The sequence below is a fragment of the Thalassophryne amazonica genome, chromosome 8 (genome assembly GCF_902500255.1).
Source record: "Thalassophryne amazonica chromosome 8, fThaAma1.1, whole genome shotgun sequence".
Taxonomy (NCBI): Eukaryota; Metazoa; Chordata; class Actinopteri; order Batrachoidiformes; family Batrachoididae; genus Thalassophryne; species Thalassophryne amazonica.
The window spans coordinates 5,532,203-5,547,722 of NC_047110.1; the positions used below are offsets into that span (position 1 = coordinate 5,532,203).

The 15,520-nt window shown below is 43.9% G+C and overlaps 1 protein-coding gene across 1 annotated transcript in view; it reads right to left on the minus strand.

Moving 5' to 3' along the window:
• utp4 (UTP4 small subunit processome component) overlaps positions 1 to 15,520 on the minus strand; it is a 58,268-nt gene that overhangs the window by 8,052 nt on the left and 34,696 nt on the right. Inside the window, exons 8-12 of the mRNA XM_034175699.1 lie at positions 13,450 to 13,546; positions 12,196 to 12,260; positions 10,357 to 10,479; positions 2,094 to 2,250; positions 163 to 269 (exon numbers count right to left, since the gene is read on the minus strand). Coding sequence (XP_034031590.1) covers positions 163 to 269; positions 2,094 to 2,250; positions 10,357 to 10,479; positions 12,196 to 12,260; positions 13,450 to 13,546 — 549 coding nt within the window. The remainder of the gene's footprint in view (positions 1 to 162; positions 270 to 2,093; positions 2,251 to 10,356; positions 10,480 to 12,195; positions 12,261 to 13,449; positions 13,547 to 15,520) is intronic.

Genomic DNA, 15,520 nt, shown 5'->3' on the forward strand with positions numbered 1-15,520 from the left:
TTATTCTGAACACTACTGTATCTGGCAACAAGATTCCTAAAATCCTGAGCGGATCACTTGGTTTTAGGAATAATTCTGAAACTTCAGAGGAGCTGCCTGTGGTTGGAGGTGTGTTACAGTTTCCTGGGCGTTGACCGCCAGATTGTTTGGTTGATTCCTGACCTTTAGAGTGTGAAGATTGTAGATGTGGATCTCACAGTCCGTGTTGGCGGCGGCGAGCCATTTCCCATCATCACTGGTACAGAGCAGGTGGGCGCGCTGCCTGCTGCCTGGAAAGGAAATGCAAACTGCGGTCAGACACAGTGACCGCCTGCTCCTCCTCACCGAGAGCTGCCACAACACACGTTCACAGCACGTGGACAACAGCCTCACCGCGTTCTCCTTTGTCAAGAGCAGAATTATGAGGGAGAAAATGCTACAAACAGCTTGACAGGTCTGGAAGCTGGAACGGAATCCAGACAAGAATCATCATCAATCATTTATTTTCCAGCTGGAGATCCCAAGAGTTAGGGATCTCCTAGGAAGAGTTAGAGGACATGGCTGAGGAGAGGAAAGTGTGGGATTTCATGTCAAAATACCATGTGTTTAATATCCAAACAATACTTAAATGTTCTGATACCAACAATGCCACCATCACCTCCTTATTATCAACAGGTCCATGAAAAGAAAAATAAAGCAAATCTGTCCATGGTGCAAAAAAGGTTGTGGACCCCGTCCTACACAGCTCAGAACTTCCATCAAGCCGTGTACAACTATTCCTCTAAATGATTCAACAGTGCCCAAAGATACTAAACACCACCTCCTGTGGACACCTTCAGTATCACGAACTCCCACATTCTACTCAGATCACTAGTTGCGTCCATGTCCGCGAGCCTTCCAGCCATATAGGCAAGATAACAGAACTATAAGCCATAACGTCTGGCACATGGATCAGAATATTGACATTGGACTGTTATTGTTCTCTCTACATTCATCTAAACATCTATCTTTGTCCATTTGTTTTTATAATAACTGATAGCGTCATAAATTAAAATAAAATCTGATACAAGTAAAGCTGCATCGAGTGTTCATGAAGTCACCAATATCACTTTTAGTTCTCAGGAACACTGATTTGGGTTTAAATTAGACTCTTATTCATTTCTATAAATGGGAAACACAATAAAACAGATTTTTCCATCCAGTGCTGACGTCAGTATTTCTTGGAGACTCAAAACTTCAGTGTTTTTCACATCAATATTTGATTTCTATGAGTGTGTTAAATATTTATCATATTTTAACTCACATTAATATTTCACGTCCATGTAACAAAAGAAACCATAAAATGCAGATTTAGCAGGCTGACACATCACGTTTACGTGGAGGCAGTTTGAAGTCGATTTATCCCAAAGACAGTGTTTGATTTGTATGAAATAACATCAACTGACAACAACAAATTCCATCAAAAACAAGATATAATGAGATCAGAGACTTAAGGGGAGTGTTAATGTTTCTGTATAAATGATGCTTAAAATGGTTTGGTCCTTTTTGCTTGATCCTTTATTCCTGATGAACTTTAAATCATCTCCCTGCAGCAGAACAACGGTTTAGCCATTTTTTTTTCTTGTAGTTTCAACACGATGCACAGTTCACGGTAAAATCTGTAAAAGTGTCTCTCATTGGCTGTTGTGTGTTGTGTTGTGAGTGGTGGCTTGTTACATTTACCCATCAGTCTGAGATCAGGATATGAAAGTGATTTTACAAACATGAACATCATGAAATCAGACCACAGTCTAAATCCGACAAGGGCCAGGAAAACAAAAATAACCTGGAAATGTTTGCCACGGAAATAAAAACCCCGATTTCTGTGAATTCCCAAAAAACTCCCATCACTGGAGAGGAATACCACGTTCAGTGGTGAGTCTCTGGACACTGGTATTAGGTTCCAGCAACATGTAACCCCCAACATTTTGCAAAGTCAAAGAGCACTGAACCATCTGGATACAGGAACATTTCTAAGTCACTGGCCTTCATTGACATCAATCATCAGGTCATACAAACAGTATGGCACTGTACGGTCCCTCTGTCTGTCTGGTCAGTGCAGGTCCTGGCCTCACCTGACTTGGGTTTGAGGGTGTGAAGGTATTTGCACTCAAACGTATTAAGGACAACCACTATGACTGATGAATTCATGGATGAAGCATAGAGTTTGGAGGAATCTGAAGAGAAGCAGAGCTGATTGGTTTTGCAAAGGACTTTTGGCAGCTTGGACACCTAAAGAATGGAGAGAAAGGAGACAGAGGGACAAATGTCATCAGCTCGATTTTCGTGCTTTAGAGACACATTAGATATGAAGACAGTAGTGGGCACAGCTAACCAAAACATTAGCTTTGATAACCGCTAACCCGCTAACCTTAAAAGTTGACTTTTATAAAGTTAAACCGATAAACCATTTAGCCAAAGTTACAGTTAATTGCTAACTGCTAACTTTAAATATTGAGTACAGTACACTGGCAGTTTAAACACCGCCAACGCTTCTGAGTAAAATCAAAGGCGATCACAAAACCAACACAAACAAGTCATAGCTTTTGTCTTTGAATGCCCTGCCCACTGTAAGGAAGTCTGTTTTACTTTCAACATGGAACAGCACAGACGTGGCAGAAGACATCAAAAGCAAGGCAGTTTTCACTTATGGTTTGATTTAGGGCTGAAACGATTAGTCGAGTAACAAAACATTCTGTGCCTCAAAGCTTTGTTTAACATTGTAGTACATATGCCAGGCCTGTGTGTGGTGCTGCAACGACCCCAGAACAACAACAAAAAAAAAGACAGAAGAAGACAAGAGCATAACAGCTAATCAAAATAGCAACAATAGCTACACCTTTCCAACACGACACACAGATTAAATAAGAGCCTTTTAAGAGAAAGAGGGTCCACACTGATCATCTGAAATAGACTGACCGCGCATTTAAAGCGAAGCAGTGTGTTTGTCTATTTTTAAAAAACACACGGTCCGCTCTAGGGGGGGAGTGATTGTTCGCCCACTGGCCGGCTCCTGTCTCTCTGCCCGGTGTGAGGGGAGCCACTCACACAGCTACAGCCTCGTTCCCGGCCACACAGTTTCTGAAAGAAGATCCTCTCAACAGAAGTCCACTCACAACCTGCGCCTGTGTTATGTGCACCTGCACGTGCGGGGCTGCAGGTCTGTTTGCTCGATTGAGTGTGATTTTGGACTTTTGTGCTTGTTTTGGGACTCTTTCTCTGATTCTAGTAATGCAAGTCAGCATTAATATATTAGTTTACACAAGAGAGGAGTTATGGGCACTGAGAGACTATGCGAAGATGGGAATACTCCATCAGATTCCACCGGAGCTAAGGTGGAAGTATCGGGGTTGCCAAACTGGACATAAACACAAGGCTAAAAAGAAGGCTAGAATCACCAGGCGGAGGCTTGTTAAACCACCGATCCCCTCGATTGTTATGGGGAATGTCAACGCGCTAACGAACAAGATGGATGAGCTTACCGCGTTGTTGGGGATCAAGCGAAGTTATAGAGAGCTGCTCTCTCTGTAGCTTCACGGAGACATGGCTAACCAGCTACACACCGGATGCTAATGTAGATCTACCTGGCTTTTCCACTGTGCGAGCGGACCGGGATCCCAACTCCAGCGGAAAGAGCAAAGGTGGGGGACTCATCTTGTATGCTAACAAGAGATGGTGCCATCCAAATCATCTGACGGTTAAAACAGTGATATGCAGCCGTGATCTGGAGCTGTTAGCTGTTAGCATCAGACCATATTACGTACCACGTGAGTTCTTGCACGTTATTGCGCACTGTGTGTACATTCCTCCGAGGGTGGAGGTAGGGTTGTCACGATTAGGAAATTTCTGGAGACGATTAATTGTCAGACAAATAATTGCGATTGATGAATATATTGTCTACTTTTTTCCCCTTCTTTATATTCTACTATCGTAGTATAATTACACAACTCTGGAAGAACGTTTGGCTTCTGTGAGTGGAGAAACTAGGAATAGTGCAACATTTTTATTTTTATCTTCATTTTACATACAGTCCCAACTTTTCCTGATTTGTGGTTGTTTCTGTTGCATTTCCGAAACTGTTTCTCCTCATCAGTCACGTTTTGTGCTTAAACACTACATTAAGCTCAAGATTGAACAAATAAATACCTTTGGAAAATAACAGCTGTTAAAGTTCAGAGTTCTCACCTGCTTTTTGTGATCTGTGCGTCTGAACATCACCACAGCTTCTCCACGTCAGGGTTTTTTTTAAAACTCATGTATGCATAATTTTTGCTCAGTTCATTCATATATTCTCATTTTTTAAATATGTTTTTAAAGATATCTGACCGTTTATTTCATCTCATGATCTCATAAATTCAGCATACAACGCACACATCGTGTGAACAGGACAGTAACGGCAGAATCACACCGGGAGAGAAAGTTCAGAGAGAAGTAAAGGCAGCTCCACAGTTTGGTTTTGTTTTTTTAACATGTTCACTTGGGTTAAAATCCGCTCTCTGCTCCGCGCTCGCTGTCTCACGTGCACTAATGGTTCTCAGACTGTAACGTGTCGTGCCTCCATTCAGGAATCTCCCTCCGCCACCCCCTCCCTCGCACTCTGCAGCCTGTTGACTCCACGTGCACACACACACACACACACACACACCGACAGCTCCTTCAGTAACTTCCGCATTTTAGACGGCTTTGAAGAAGACGGTCACCATTTTATCGGCTGTCTTATCCAAATGGCAGGACGGATCGCTCCTCAGCCTCCATGTTATTGTCCTGCCTTAAGATGAGAGCGAAACAGAGTGAGCGAGGCTGCAGCACAATGATGTCAGATTCTGAGTCGTTTTATGCTTTGTGGATAAAATAAATAATTCAAGGTAATTGTGAATATGACAAATAAACGCGATTGGTGAATATTGTAATAATTGTGACTACCCTAGGCAGAGGCGCCGCTTGAGTCCATTCACAACATCACTACGGTGCTACAGTCACAGCATCCAGACACATTTTTCATCATATCGGGTGATTTTAACCATGTCACTTTGGACACTACTCTCCCTTCTTTTCACCAGTATGTGAACTGTCCCACAAGGAAAAATAGGACCAAATGCCACAGATGCATATAAAGTGTCCCCTCTCCCTCCTCTGGGGAAATCCGCTCATAACCTCATCCATGTGCAGCCCATATATATTCCCAGAGTGAAAAGGCAACTTGTAACTACTAGGCAGGTCAGAAAGTGGTCCCCTGAAGGGGAGGAGGCACTTAGAGACTGCTTTGCCACCACTGACTGGAGTGTGTTTATGAATGTACATGGTGAGGACCTTGAGGGGGTGGTTGGGTGTATAACTGACTATTTGAACTTTTGTGCGGATGTGGTGGTGCCCGTGAAACCAGTAAATCGTGGATAACCTCTGACGTGAAGCAAGTCCTAAATAAAAAGAAGGAAGAGGTTCAGGAGCAGAGACTGTGAGAAGTTCAGGGAGGTGAGGTTAAAATCTGACTGAAGGAGGCTAGAGAGGCATACAGTAAAAAGCTGGAGAGGAAGCTGGGTGAAAACAACATGCTGGAAGTCTGGAATGGTATGAAAGCCATTACAGGCTGCAGCAGCAAGGGCAATGTGAGCTGCATGGACGTCCAGCAAGCAGAGGAACTGAACACCTTTTTTAACCGTTTCAGTTCCCCCCAATGCCCTGCTCACCCCCACAGCCCTCTCTCTCCAGGCTCCTCTGACCAACACTCTCCTGCAGTACCTTTGTGCGCCTCTTTATCTCTGACACAATTGCTCTCTACTCCCACCTCAACTCCTCCCTCAATCACAGCAGAACAGGTGACCAGGGAGCTGCGACATCGGCATTCGAGGAAGGCCGCGGGTCCAGACCAGGTCTGTCCAAGGCTCCTAAAGGTGTGTTCAGCGGAGCTGGGTGACCCTCTACAGCAGGTCTTTAATCTGAGTCTGCGGCTGGGGAGCGTCCTCTCACTGTGGAAAACATCCTGCATCATTCCAGTTCCAATGAAGTCTCGCCCTCAGGAGCTGAGTGACTACAGCTTGTGCGACCAAAGTGCAGTCAGTGAGGGACCCTCTCCAGTTCGCCTACCAGGAGAGGGTGGGTGTTGAAGACGCTGTCCTCTTCCCCCCCAATAGAGCGCTTCGCTCTCAGACTGCAGGCTTACTTGTAGTTCCTAGGGTTTGTAAGAGTAGAATGGGAGGCAGAGCCTTCAGCTTTCAGGCTCCTCTCCTGTGGAACCAGCTCCCAATTCAGATCAGGGAGACAGACACCCTCTCTACTTTTAAGATTAGGCTTAAAACTTTCCTTTTTGCTGAAGCTTATAGTTAGGGCTGGTTTTTCCGTAATTATTGTATGGCTTTGCCTTACAATATAAAGCGCCTTGGGGCAGCTGTTTGTTGTGATTTGGTGCTATATAAATAAAATTGATTTGATTCCTCCTGCACCCCGCCCTGACATACCTGGATGTGGGGGAGATGCATTGTAAGGATGCTTTTCTTTGACTTCTCCAGTGCTTTTAATACAATACATCCCAGCCTTCTCCAAGAGAACACTCTCCAAGATCAGGGCAGTCCTGTCCAATCAGAGCCACCCCCTGAACTCTGTGATATCCAAGCAGGGGAGCGCCTTCAGTTCCAGATTCCTCTCCCTCAAATGCTCCACTGACAGACTGAAGAACTCTTTTGTCCCTTGGGCCATCAGGCTGTATAATGTAGGGTCAGCAGACGGGAGCTATAAATGCCTAAACATTTTCTGCTTGGGACTCCGACGAGGGCGGTCACATTTCTTCCACTCTCCCTTATCTCTGTTCTCTTCTTTTGACCTTCAAGTCCCTACTTCACCAGACTGTGAATTCCTCAAATTATATTGGATTCTGGATCTATTGGACTACTATTGAATTAACCATGGAATTGATCAGCTGGTCTCTGAATGCTATTGACACCATTTTTTCTACAAGAAGGTTGGGATCAGGGATCCTACCTGCCCAGATGGAAAGTATCCTGCGGACTATGTCCTCGACTCCTGGGGGTCTTGGCGTGTTGCATGCTTGGCACCTTTCTCCGTTGAGGACATCGAGGATTTATTCATTTTTGGTCTCATGGTAGCAGAGCTGGTACTTTTTGGCTTATGTGCTGCCCTGATCTACCGGAAAATTGGCAAGATGGCAGCATCAAGAACCATGGCTCCTCACTTGTCCATCATGATTAACGAGGTTGGCAAGGCAGTGCATTCGCAGACTGCGATGACTCTTGAACTCAGACGCAAATTGGATGACATCTTGGAGCAGATGCGTGCCTTGCAGTTGAAGCTGAAGATTTCAGAGGCCGGTGAATATTCTTAATTCATAATTGGGAATATTCTTAATTCATAATTGGGATTTGGTTGTGCAAGTGGAACTGTTAAAAAGTGTTTTTCACTACTGTAACCATAACATTACAGGCTTATCAAGCCTTAAGGTCAAATTGCCCGACTGTTTTTTACTCCAGAGGGATTTGTTTTGGCCTGGGGAACATTGGCTGTTTCTTATCTCATCTCACAAAGACAAACTGCTTTTCACAGGACTGAAGCATGCTCCATTCCCTCCCCCCACCCCCTCCTTCCCCCATCAACGCCCCCCTTTCCGGCGACTGCTACGTCACTCCTTCCCCCTTCGGCAGGGGCGGTGCAGTTTTTGCTGCAGCCCTTGTCCTCCCCCAAGCTGATGGCGGCACATCTCAGGGTTGCTGTGCGGCCTTCACCCACATGCCTCAATTCGGATAAGGGACTTCTTCAAACTTAGGGCACATAAACAATATCAAATGTGTATGTGTTGCCTTTAATTCTGATGTGTGCCACTATTACGGTAAACAAGTAATAATTGTGGACTAATTGCTGTCTGAGGTAACTGGAGTGTAAACATAATTTCTCCACTGTGAGATCAATAAAGTATATCTAATCTAACATAGTGTCAGGTGCCATGACTCCTGTAACTTGTTGCACTTTATATATTGTTTTTGTACTACTTATTTATTAATTTGTCTCGGTGCTGTTTTTATTCATTAACTTATTTTTTAACTTGTGTAACTTTTATATGTATGAATAAGAGCAACAGACGCCACACAATTTCCCTTGGGATTAATAAAGTATCTATCTATCTATCTATCTACTTTTAGCGCAACGAATAGCGACCGTGTGATCGTTGGCCGATATTTACATTCCCACCCAGTAGATGGCAGTGTTCTATGCATTTTGACCCAAAATCCAGTTCCTCTCCTATGTAGCGAATATGTCCAGAGACATCTTTAACAAAACAATTGCCTGCCCAGACAGGTTGGAATGTGAAAGTTGAATGACTGTGTTATCACTTTGCTTGTTACCAGGCACCAAGGATCTTCCAGCCATCCTTAATGTGAAAAAGGGTGGACAGTCCCGATCTTGGATAACTGATCAAATGACTCTTGCTCCAAACTGTACTCTTGTTCTGGCCAACCCCAGTTCAAAAAAGGATTTATTGGACAGTTTAATGAAACCTGTCTAATTCAGAGAACTTCCCAACCCAGAACAGCATTTTTTGCCAATAACATCTCAAAATGCCCTCCCTCCTATCAAACTGAACTCAAGATATAAACCAGACATGTCCTCAACTGACCCTGCGATGGAACCACAGTGCCCTCTCAAGGACATCTGTGGGAACTATACTAAAACCCAAAACCAAAAGAGTGAGCAGTTGCATAAAATAATTATTTGCCCAAGAATTATATTCTAATTTACTCCTTGACATATTTTAACCACTTAGTTTAGCTTCTCCTCCTCGTGACTTTTGCTCCATAATTTTCTTTGTTTGATTCCCGTGTTTTTCTGTATGGGCCCCTTCACACATTACACGACTGAAGCCGACAAGCACATAAAGGAGGAATAGCATGGCATTCATGAAAAATCTGAGCCGCCTCAAATGCCTTGTACAGCTGTCGCTACAACCATTGGCGCACACAAGCGGTCGAAAGACTGCGAATGCCCTGCACGTGCTCATTCAATCCCCCTCTCGGCAAGTGTCAACCAAGTGTGCTCGCTGCACACTTAGAAAAGACGGGGCTGTTCACACTCCTGGTATGATAACAGAGAGCAGATGATCACATTCGACCTGTCTGTGAAAAGTGTCGAGGTGCAACGCGAGTGTGGTGTCACCAAGCAACATACATGGGTGCAACTGTGCCGACCCCCCCACCCACCCACACAAATGGCGTGAGGAGTGTGTTGCCACCCCCCCATCCCCAAACGCATACCATGAATCCAACATTGTGAGCTGTGGCTGAAGGTCCCGGAGTCCAGTCACTTTGCTCATAGGCTTTGCTGTGGACACAACGCCTGTCAGCAGTGCACGTGACCGTGCACGCAAGGTGTCAAATTAAAAACAGACATCAGACAGATGCAGGACCAACACATAATAATACATACATTCAATTAAAATCACAGAACAAAGCAACAGAGAGTGAGCCTTTATTTTGTGTGACCTGCCGAGGTCTGCTGACAGAGGTGGGCGTGTCCCCCTGCAGTGTGCAGCTGGTCAGATATCTCTGCTCGCAAGTCACAGCTCGGGAACACCTGTACTGGCTTGTAGGATATTAAGTCGCATAACTACAGCGTGAAGCGTGGACGTCAGCATGCTGTCCTCACATGGAAATAAATTAAAACACATATTGCTCCAGCTGACTGCTGCACCAGCGCACTGCAGCGCTGGTGAATATCATGCCATGCAGGAAATCACCCCACAGGACGCCGCCGTATTTTGTCAGTTATTACGGTGGTTTTCTCGCCATAATTAAAGACTTCATTTTCGTCTACATCATCTAATTTCTCTCTTTTAAAAAAAAAAAGTTTATCTCCTTGTTGATTTTAGGAATTTTACACTCCTGTTATAGGACAGCGATGGTAGTGCAGTGGTAAAGTTTCCGTCTGTTAATCAGAGTTTTTGTAAACTGCAGGTTGTATTTTTTCTTTTTTGTTTCTCCACAGCAGCGGCGCGATGTGGTTCCACACACGCCACTGTGCAGGTGAAATGTTTCGTGGTTCCCCATCTTGTGTTTGGTTCATGGATTTCCTTCTGGTTTCTGCGTCTTTTGTGTTATGTGTGAAGGGGCCCTTAGCCGTGCCTCTTTGATTAACCTAATTTTGAAGGCAGCATTAATTTGTTTTTTCTCCACCTTCAAGTAACTTTTAAGGTGTGAGTCAAGTCATGTAAGCTTTGAAGACAATTTCCGAGCTGTGTTTTTCAGTTAACTTTGCCTTGTGTGTGAATCCGTTCAAACTGTATTGTGTGTTAATAAACGGCTCTGCTCTGGACTGGAGGGTGTTGCTGGGACTCACCCTGGTGATGCTGATGTCGTTGTTGTTGAACTGTAACCTGTAAAGACGAACGCTGGAGACGGTGGAATACGCCAGCCAGCCTCCACACGGAGACAGAGCGCTGCAGCAGATATGATCCTTTCCCTGCAGACAGAAAACACCAGTCAGCATTCAGCTTCACATCGTGCAGCATCCAGAGTCCCAGAATGCTGGAAGCTGGAAGTGATTCATTTGTAAACACGAGCACATTTCCCCAGTATCAGCCTCACTCCACTGGCTGCCCAAATGTTTTATGATTCAATTCAAAATTCTTTGATTTGTTTTTAAATTCCTGAATGCTCTTGCCCCACCCTCCCTCTCTGAGCTCCTGCACCCTTATAAACCCTCCCACTTTCTCAGGTCAGCTGATCAGCTGCTCCTGAGCCGAAAACTAATCAGTAGCTCAGAGAGGACTGAACATTCACTGTTAAGGCTCCAAAATGATGGAACGTCCTGCCTCAGCAGATCAGACAGGCCTCATCTCTGTCTGCTTTTAAATCTCTTTTGAAAACCCATCTCTTCTCCTTGACCATTGGCACCTACTAAGACATTGACTTCATTCATTTATTTGATTTTATTGTTTTTATTAGGAGTGCAATGATTCATCTACTAGATCGATGTTTTGATTTAAATTCCTATGATCCAACTACATCGATCTGTGTTCAGCACATTGGCCTTCCGGACGACTTATATTGATCTAATATGGTTTCAAAAGCTAATCAATCCATTGTATCAATACAAGGAAATAACTCATTGGATTTAAGCACAGCAGATTTTACATAGATGTGGATTTTTTTTAAATGTTAAATGTTATTTGATTCAGTCTGCCTGTCTGATGTCATCACCACATGCCAGCACACAACAAAACACAGAATGGCAGCTGCAGAGGAGAAGCCGGCGAGCGAGAAACTATCACGCTACCACAACAGCTCTGCACGTGGAAACACTTTGGCTTTTGCAAAGACAGAGATGTTCTACACAAGTCGATCGCTATTTGTGGGATGTTTCATAACACAATGAAGGAGCAGCGATAACAACGGATAGCTGGACATTGTGATCAAATCAATGGTGGAAAATGAAGACCTTTGTTCTGCAAACTGGAGATTTAAATTAAGCTCATACTGGTACAAATATTGGCGCATTACTGTGTGAAGCTGCACAGGGTGTCACAGATAACAACAGGAACACCACTTCAGTCCACACATTACACACAACTATCCAGGTATTTATTTCAGTCACAACACTGGCTGAATTTGATTTATCTGTTCATTTCATTCATTCATTGCCATCTTCCATAAGACTTCCTGTTCATTGAGCCCTCCCAGCAAACAGCCTCAATTATTCTGCTTCACATTTCAGGTGTTTTTTTTTTTTTTTTTTTGGTTAATTGTATTTGCGGAATTTGCAATATGAGGTTTTGGATAACACACAATATAACACAAAATAATAAAATACTATCACACAGACTGTCTTCAGAGTCTGAGAGAGGCACTGAGGAGCCGGCGGACTACAGAGCAGCAGTGAACTGAAACCAGAACAGACGTGTCTAAGCTGTAGTGCTGCTGAGGTTTTTAAACAAGTTTTAATTTGTTGCCCTCATGCATATTTGCAGGTTATTTATTTTTTTTTTTTGCATTTCAGTGTGTGGCTAATCAACTTGCTAACATTTCCACCAATTAGCCACAGCGGCTAACAGTTTTTGAACCCGAGAGAACCCTGGGCATCTGTAACCATGGTGATGAGACGTACAGCCTGAGGAGAATAAAAATCCCTTTGTTCTTCAGAACAAAACTACAAATGGAACAAGTGCAGCACACACACCTTCCTCTTCAGCTCCATCACCTTCTCTGGCTTCCTCTTCACGTGGAGGCACTCACCAGGCTTCCCTGGGAATGAAAGCAAGACAGAGAACTCACAATTTACCACCGAGACCAATCAGATCAATCTGAGCACACGCCATCATCTCCACATTAAACTGGAACCAGAGTGTCCAGACAGAGGAAACACACACAGAATAAAGACAATAAGATGACTAAAATTTGATCAACTTCATCCATACAGTTTTATTATCCTTATATAACATGGCATCCACCTGTCTGCCACCTGCTGGCTGGTTAGTGGTACTGGATTAGGAGCAGGTGTGGTTGTCAGTGAGTGAGACAGACAGACTGTTTCTGCATAGAAATGTACTAACAGTAAGGTCAGGGACCACATCCACACACATCCAGGCCTGCCTTGGGGTCCTGGATGGCAAACACCCAAGCAGAAAAATGGTCCATCCCCATGTCTTAAAAGCAGCATCTAACATGGACACGTCCTTGGCCCTGTTCAGCTGTTAAAGTCCTCAGCACTGAGACACATCTCCCCTGGCTGTGGTGGGTCGATGGTTTCTTTGGGAGAGGTGGGGATGGACCAGTCTTCTCCCTGGGTGGCTGCCATCCAGGACCCAGTGCACAGTGGAAGTGGTGATGCGCGTCAGCAGTGGACACCCACAGACATTCATAAATAGTACAAGTAAACAAAACAAAAACTAAACCATTAAGTCGTGTGTTTGTGTGGTCGTGTTCTACAAGTAAAGAAACGCAGTCGGAGTTTCCCCCACACAGTCGTACAGCCTGCAGAAAGGACGCTTCCTCCTCCTCCTCTCTGTCAACGTGTGTGTGTGTGCGCACACCATTTGTAGGAAATGCCCAGGGGGCATTTCCAAAACCTAGCCCTGGTGGGCACCAAGGCTTCTGCAGCTGGTCTAGTTGGTCTAGTCTGGGGGGGGGGGGGGGGGGGGGGGGGGCTATAGGTAGGTCAGTGGTGTCCAAAGTATTCCAGAAAGGGCCAAGAGGGTGCAGGTGATGAACATCACTTTGAACAGATGGGATGAGTTCATCACCTGCTGGAGTCAGTGGCTGCAGAGAAAACCTGCCCCCTCTTGGCCCTTTCTGGAACACTTTGGACACCACTGAGGTAGGTGATTTAACACAGAAACCTGAGCAGTACTGGGGACTGCAGACTCCATCGACCACCAAACGTTATGGAAACGAGCGATCCCGGTTCCACTGACACATCAGCTGATGTCCTCACCGTGTCCGTCGCTCTCACCCAGTCGCCACAGCTCCAGATGATCAGGGAACTGAAAGAGCAACATCCCCGCTCTCTTGGCACAGGACACCAGCCTCCTCTGCAGCCACAAACCAAACAGTGGTGCGTCACAGGCTGTGCTTAGGCCAAAAAAATTAAATCTACACATGAATAAAAACAATAATTAATCTCACTCTATACAGTCAGCAATTACAAATGGACCTGCTGACACTGACGCTGTGCATCACGCCGTGACAACAACAAGCTTCACAACATCGACAAAGAGAAAAGAAAGCAGTTCTACAGGATGAAAAAAGTTATACACCCGAAAAACCCTAATTTAAGGAAACAGGAAAAAAGCTCCAGCCGCTAATTAAAGACATTTCCCAGTTTATCAGCGTGCACTAGATCAGGACCCGATCAGGTCCCCGAGCACCTGCTGAAACAGCGTCCTGATCTGATACTCCGATCGGATGTGACACTTCCACAGAGCACATTAAAGTCAAACCAGTTTATACGCTTTAACAGCTCTGTCGTGTATTTATCTATATTATATTAGCCACGTGGCCTCTGTGTGCGTGGCTTCAATCACACAAAAAACGGGGAGCGCTGACATTTGCTGTTTGGCATGGTTATGTATTTTGGGTGAAGGATGAACGCTGTGAATATTTTTGGAGAAATGAGCTATTTTAGCTAACCATTAAACAATGGACATTGTGCTGCAATGCACCATGGGAGTTTGGGGTTTTGAGATTTTAAATGTTGCTATTGTGGCTTATGTTAGTTTAACAGTGTTGTTAGAGTTATTGATTTATTGTGTTTTTGTAGCTCAACTGATTTAGTCAGTTAAGTCTCATGCTGCTCTTACCATGAGTGACTTAGGTTTCATGTTGATACATGAGTGAAATGTGAAGTGTTTTTAAACTCTTCTGCCACTGCCTTTGTTTGTCAAATTAAAATCACCTCTGTACACAAACACACTTAATATCACATGAACCCTTTTGGGATTAAAGAGTTTTGTGTACAGCTGCTGTGCGTGCGTGCAAATTCAATCACAGAGAAATTGTGGACAGCTGACATTTGCCACTTGGTATGCTTATGTTTGAATCAAGGATGAATGCTGCAAAAACAGAACAATGGATGATGCTAACTACTTTCTGGACTCACACACCATTCCATTTGGGCAGCACAGTGCCTTAGTGGTTCGCACTGTTACCTCACAGCAAGAAGGTAATGGGATCAATTCCCACCTGTGGCCTTTCTGTGTGGAGTTTGCATGTTCTCCCCATGTTTGTGTGGGTTTCCTCCGGGTGCTCCAGCTTCCTCCCACATTTAAAGACATGCAGGTTAGATGGACTGGAAACTTTAAAGTGTCCAGGTCTCCCTTACAAAATATGTCTCGATCTCAATGGGGCTAACCTGGTTAAATAAATGTTAGAGTCATCTTTATATTAAAAGTGTGAGTGTAGTGAGCGATTGTAAGTTCAATGTAAGTACATAAAATAATTGTAAATACATTAAAAATACATGGATGACATAAGAAAGTGAAAACACTTATTTCCATTGTGATCCATTTAAAAATCAAATGACAAAACAGAAGTAGAAATAAAATAATAATAATAATAATAGTGTGTACATGATAACAAGAACTGAAACAATTTATAAATACATTAAGATAGTAAATTAACATTAAAAATTACATAATTAACAGGAAATAAAAAGGTTGAGTTCCTTTTCTAAAAACTGTTGAGGTTTAAGGTTCAAAAAACATTCTAGACTCAAACGCCATTCCAAATCATTATAGAAACTTTGAACAGTTTATTACCACCCTTGGAAAAAAAACACTACCCAATCTAGAGCCCGTGGATCCCCACGGGCAACATGCCAGTTAAAAATCAATACAAACAACCTTCGCGCTGCTCCTGACGTTTTGCATCCATCTTCAAATGCTTATCCGGGATTATTAAAAAGAATTTACTGATTTATTTTTTATATGCCTCATCAATTCCACTGAGTGTCTTATTGTAGCAATCAAGGGTGCAATTTAGAACTAGAAATTAGGGGGGATAAAGTG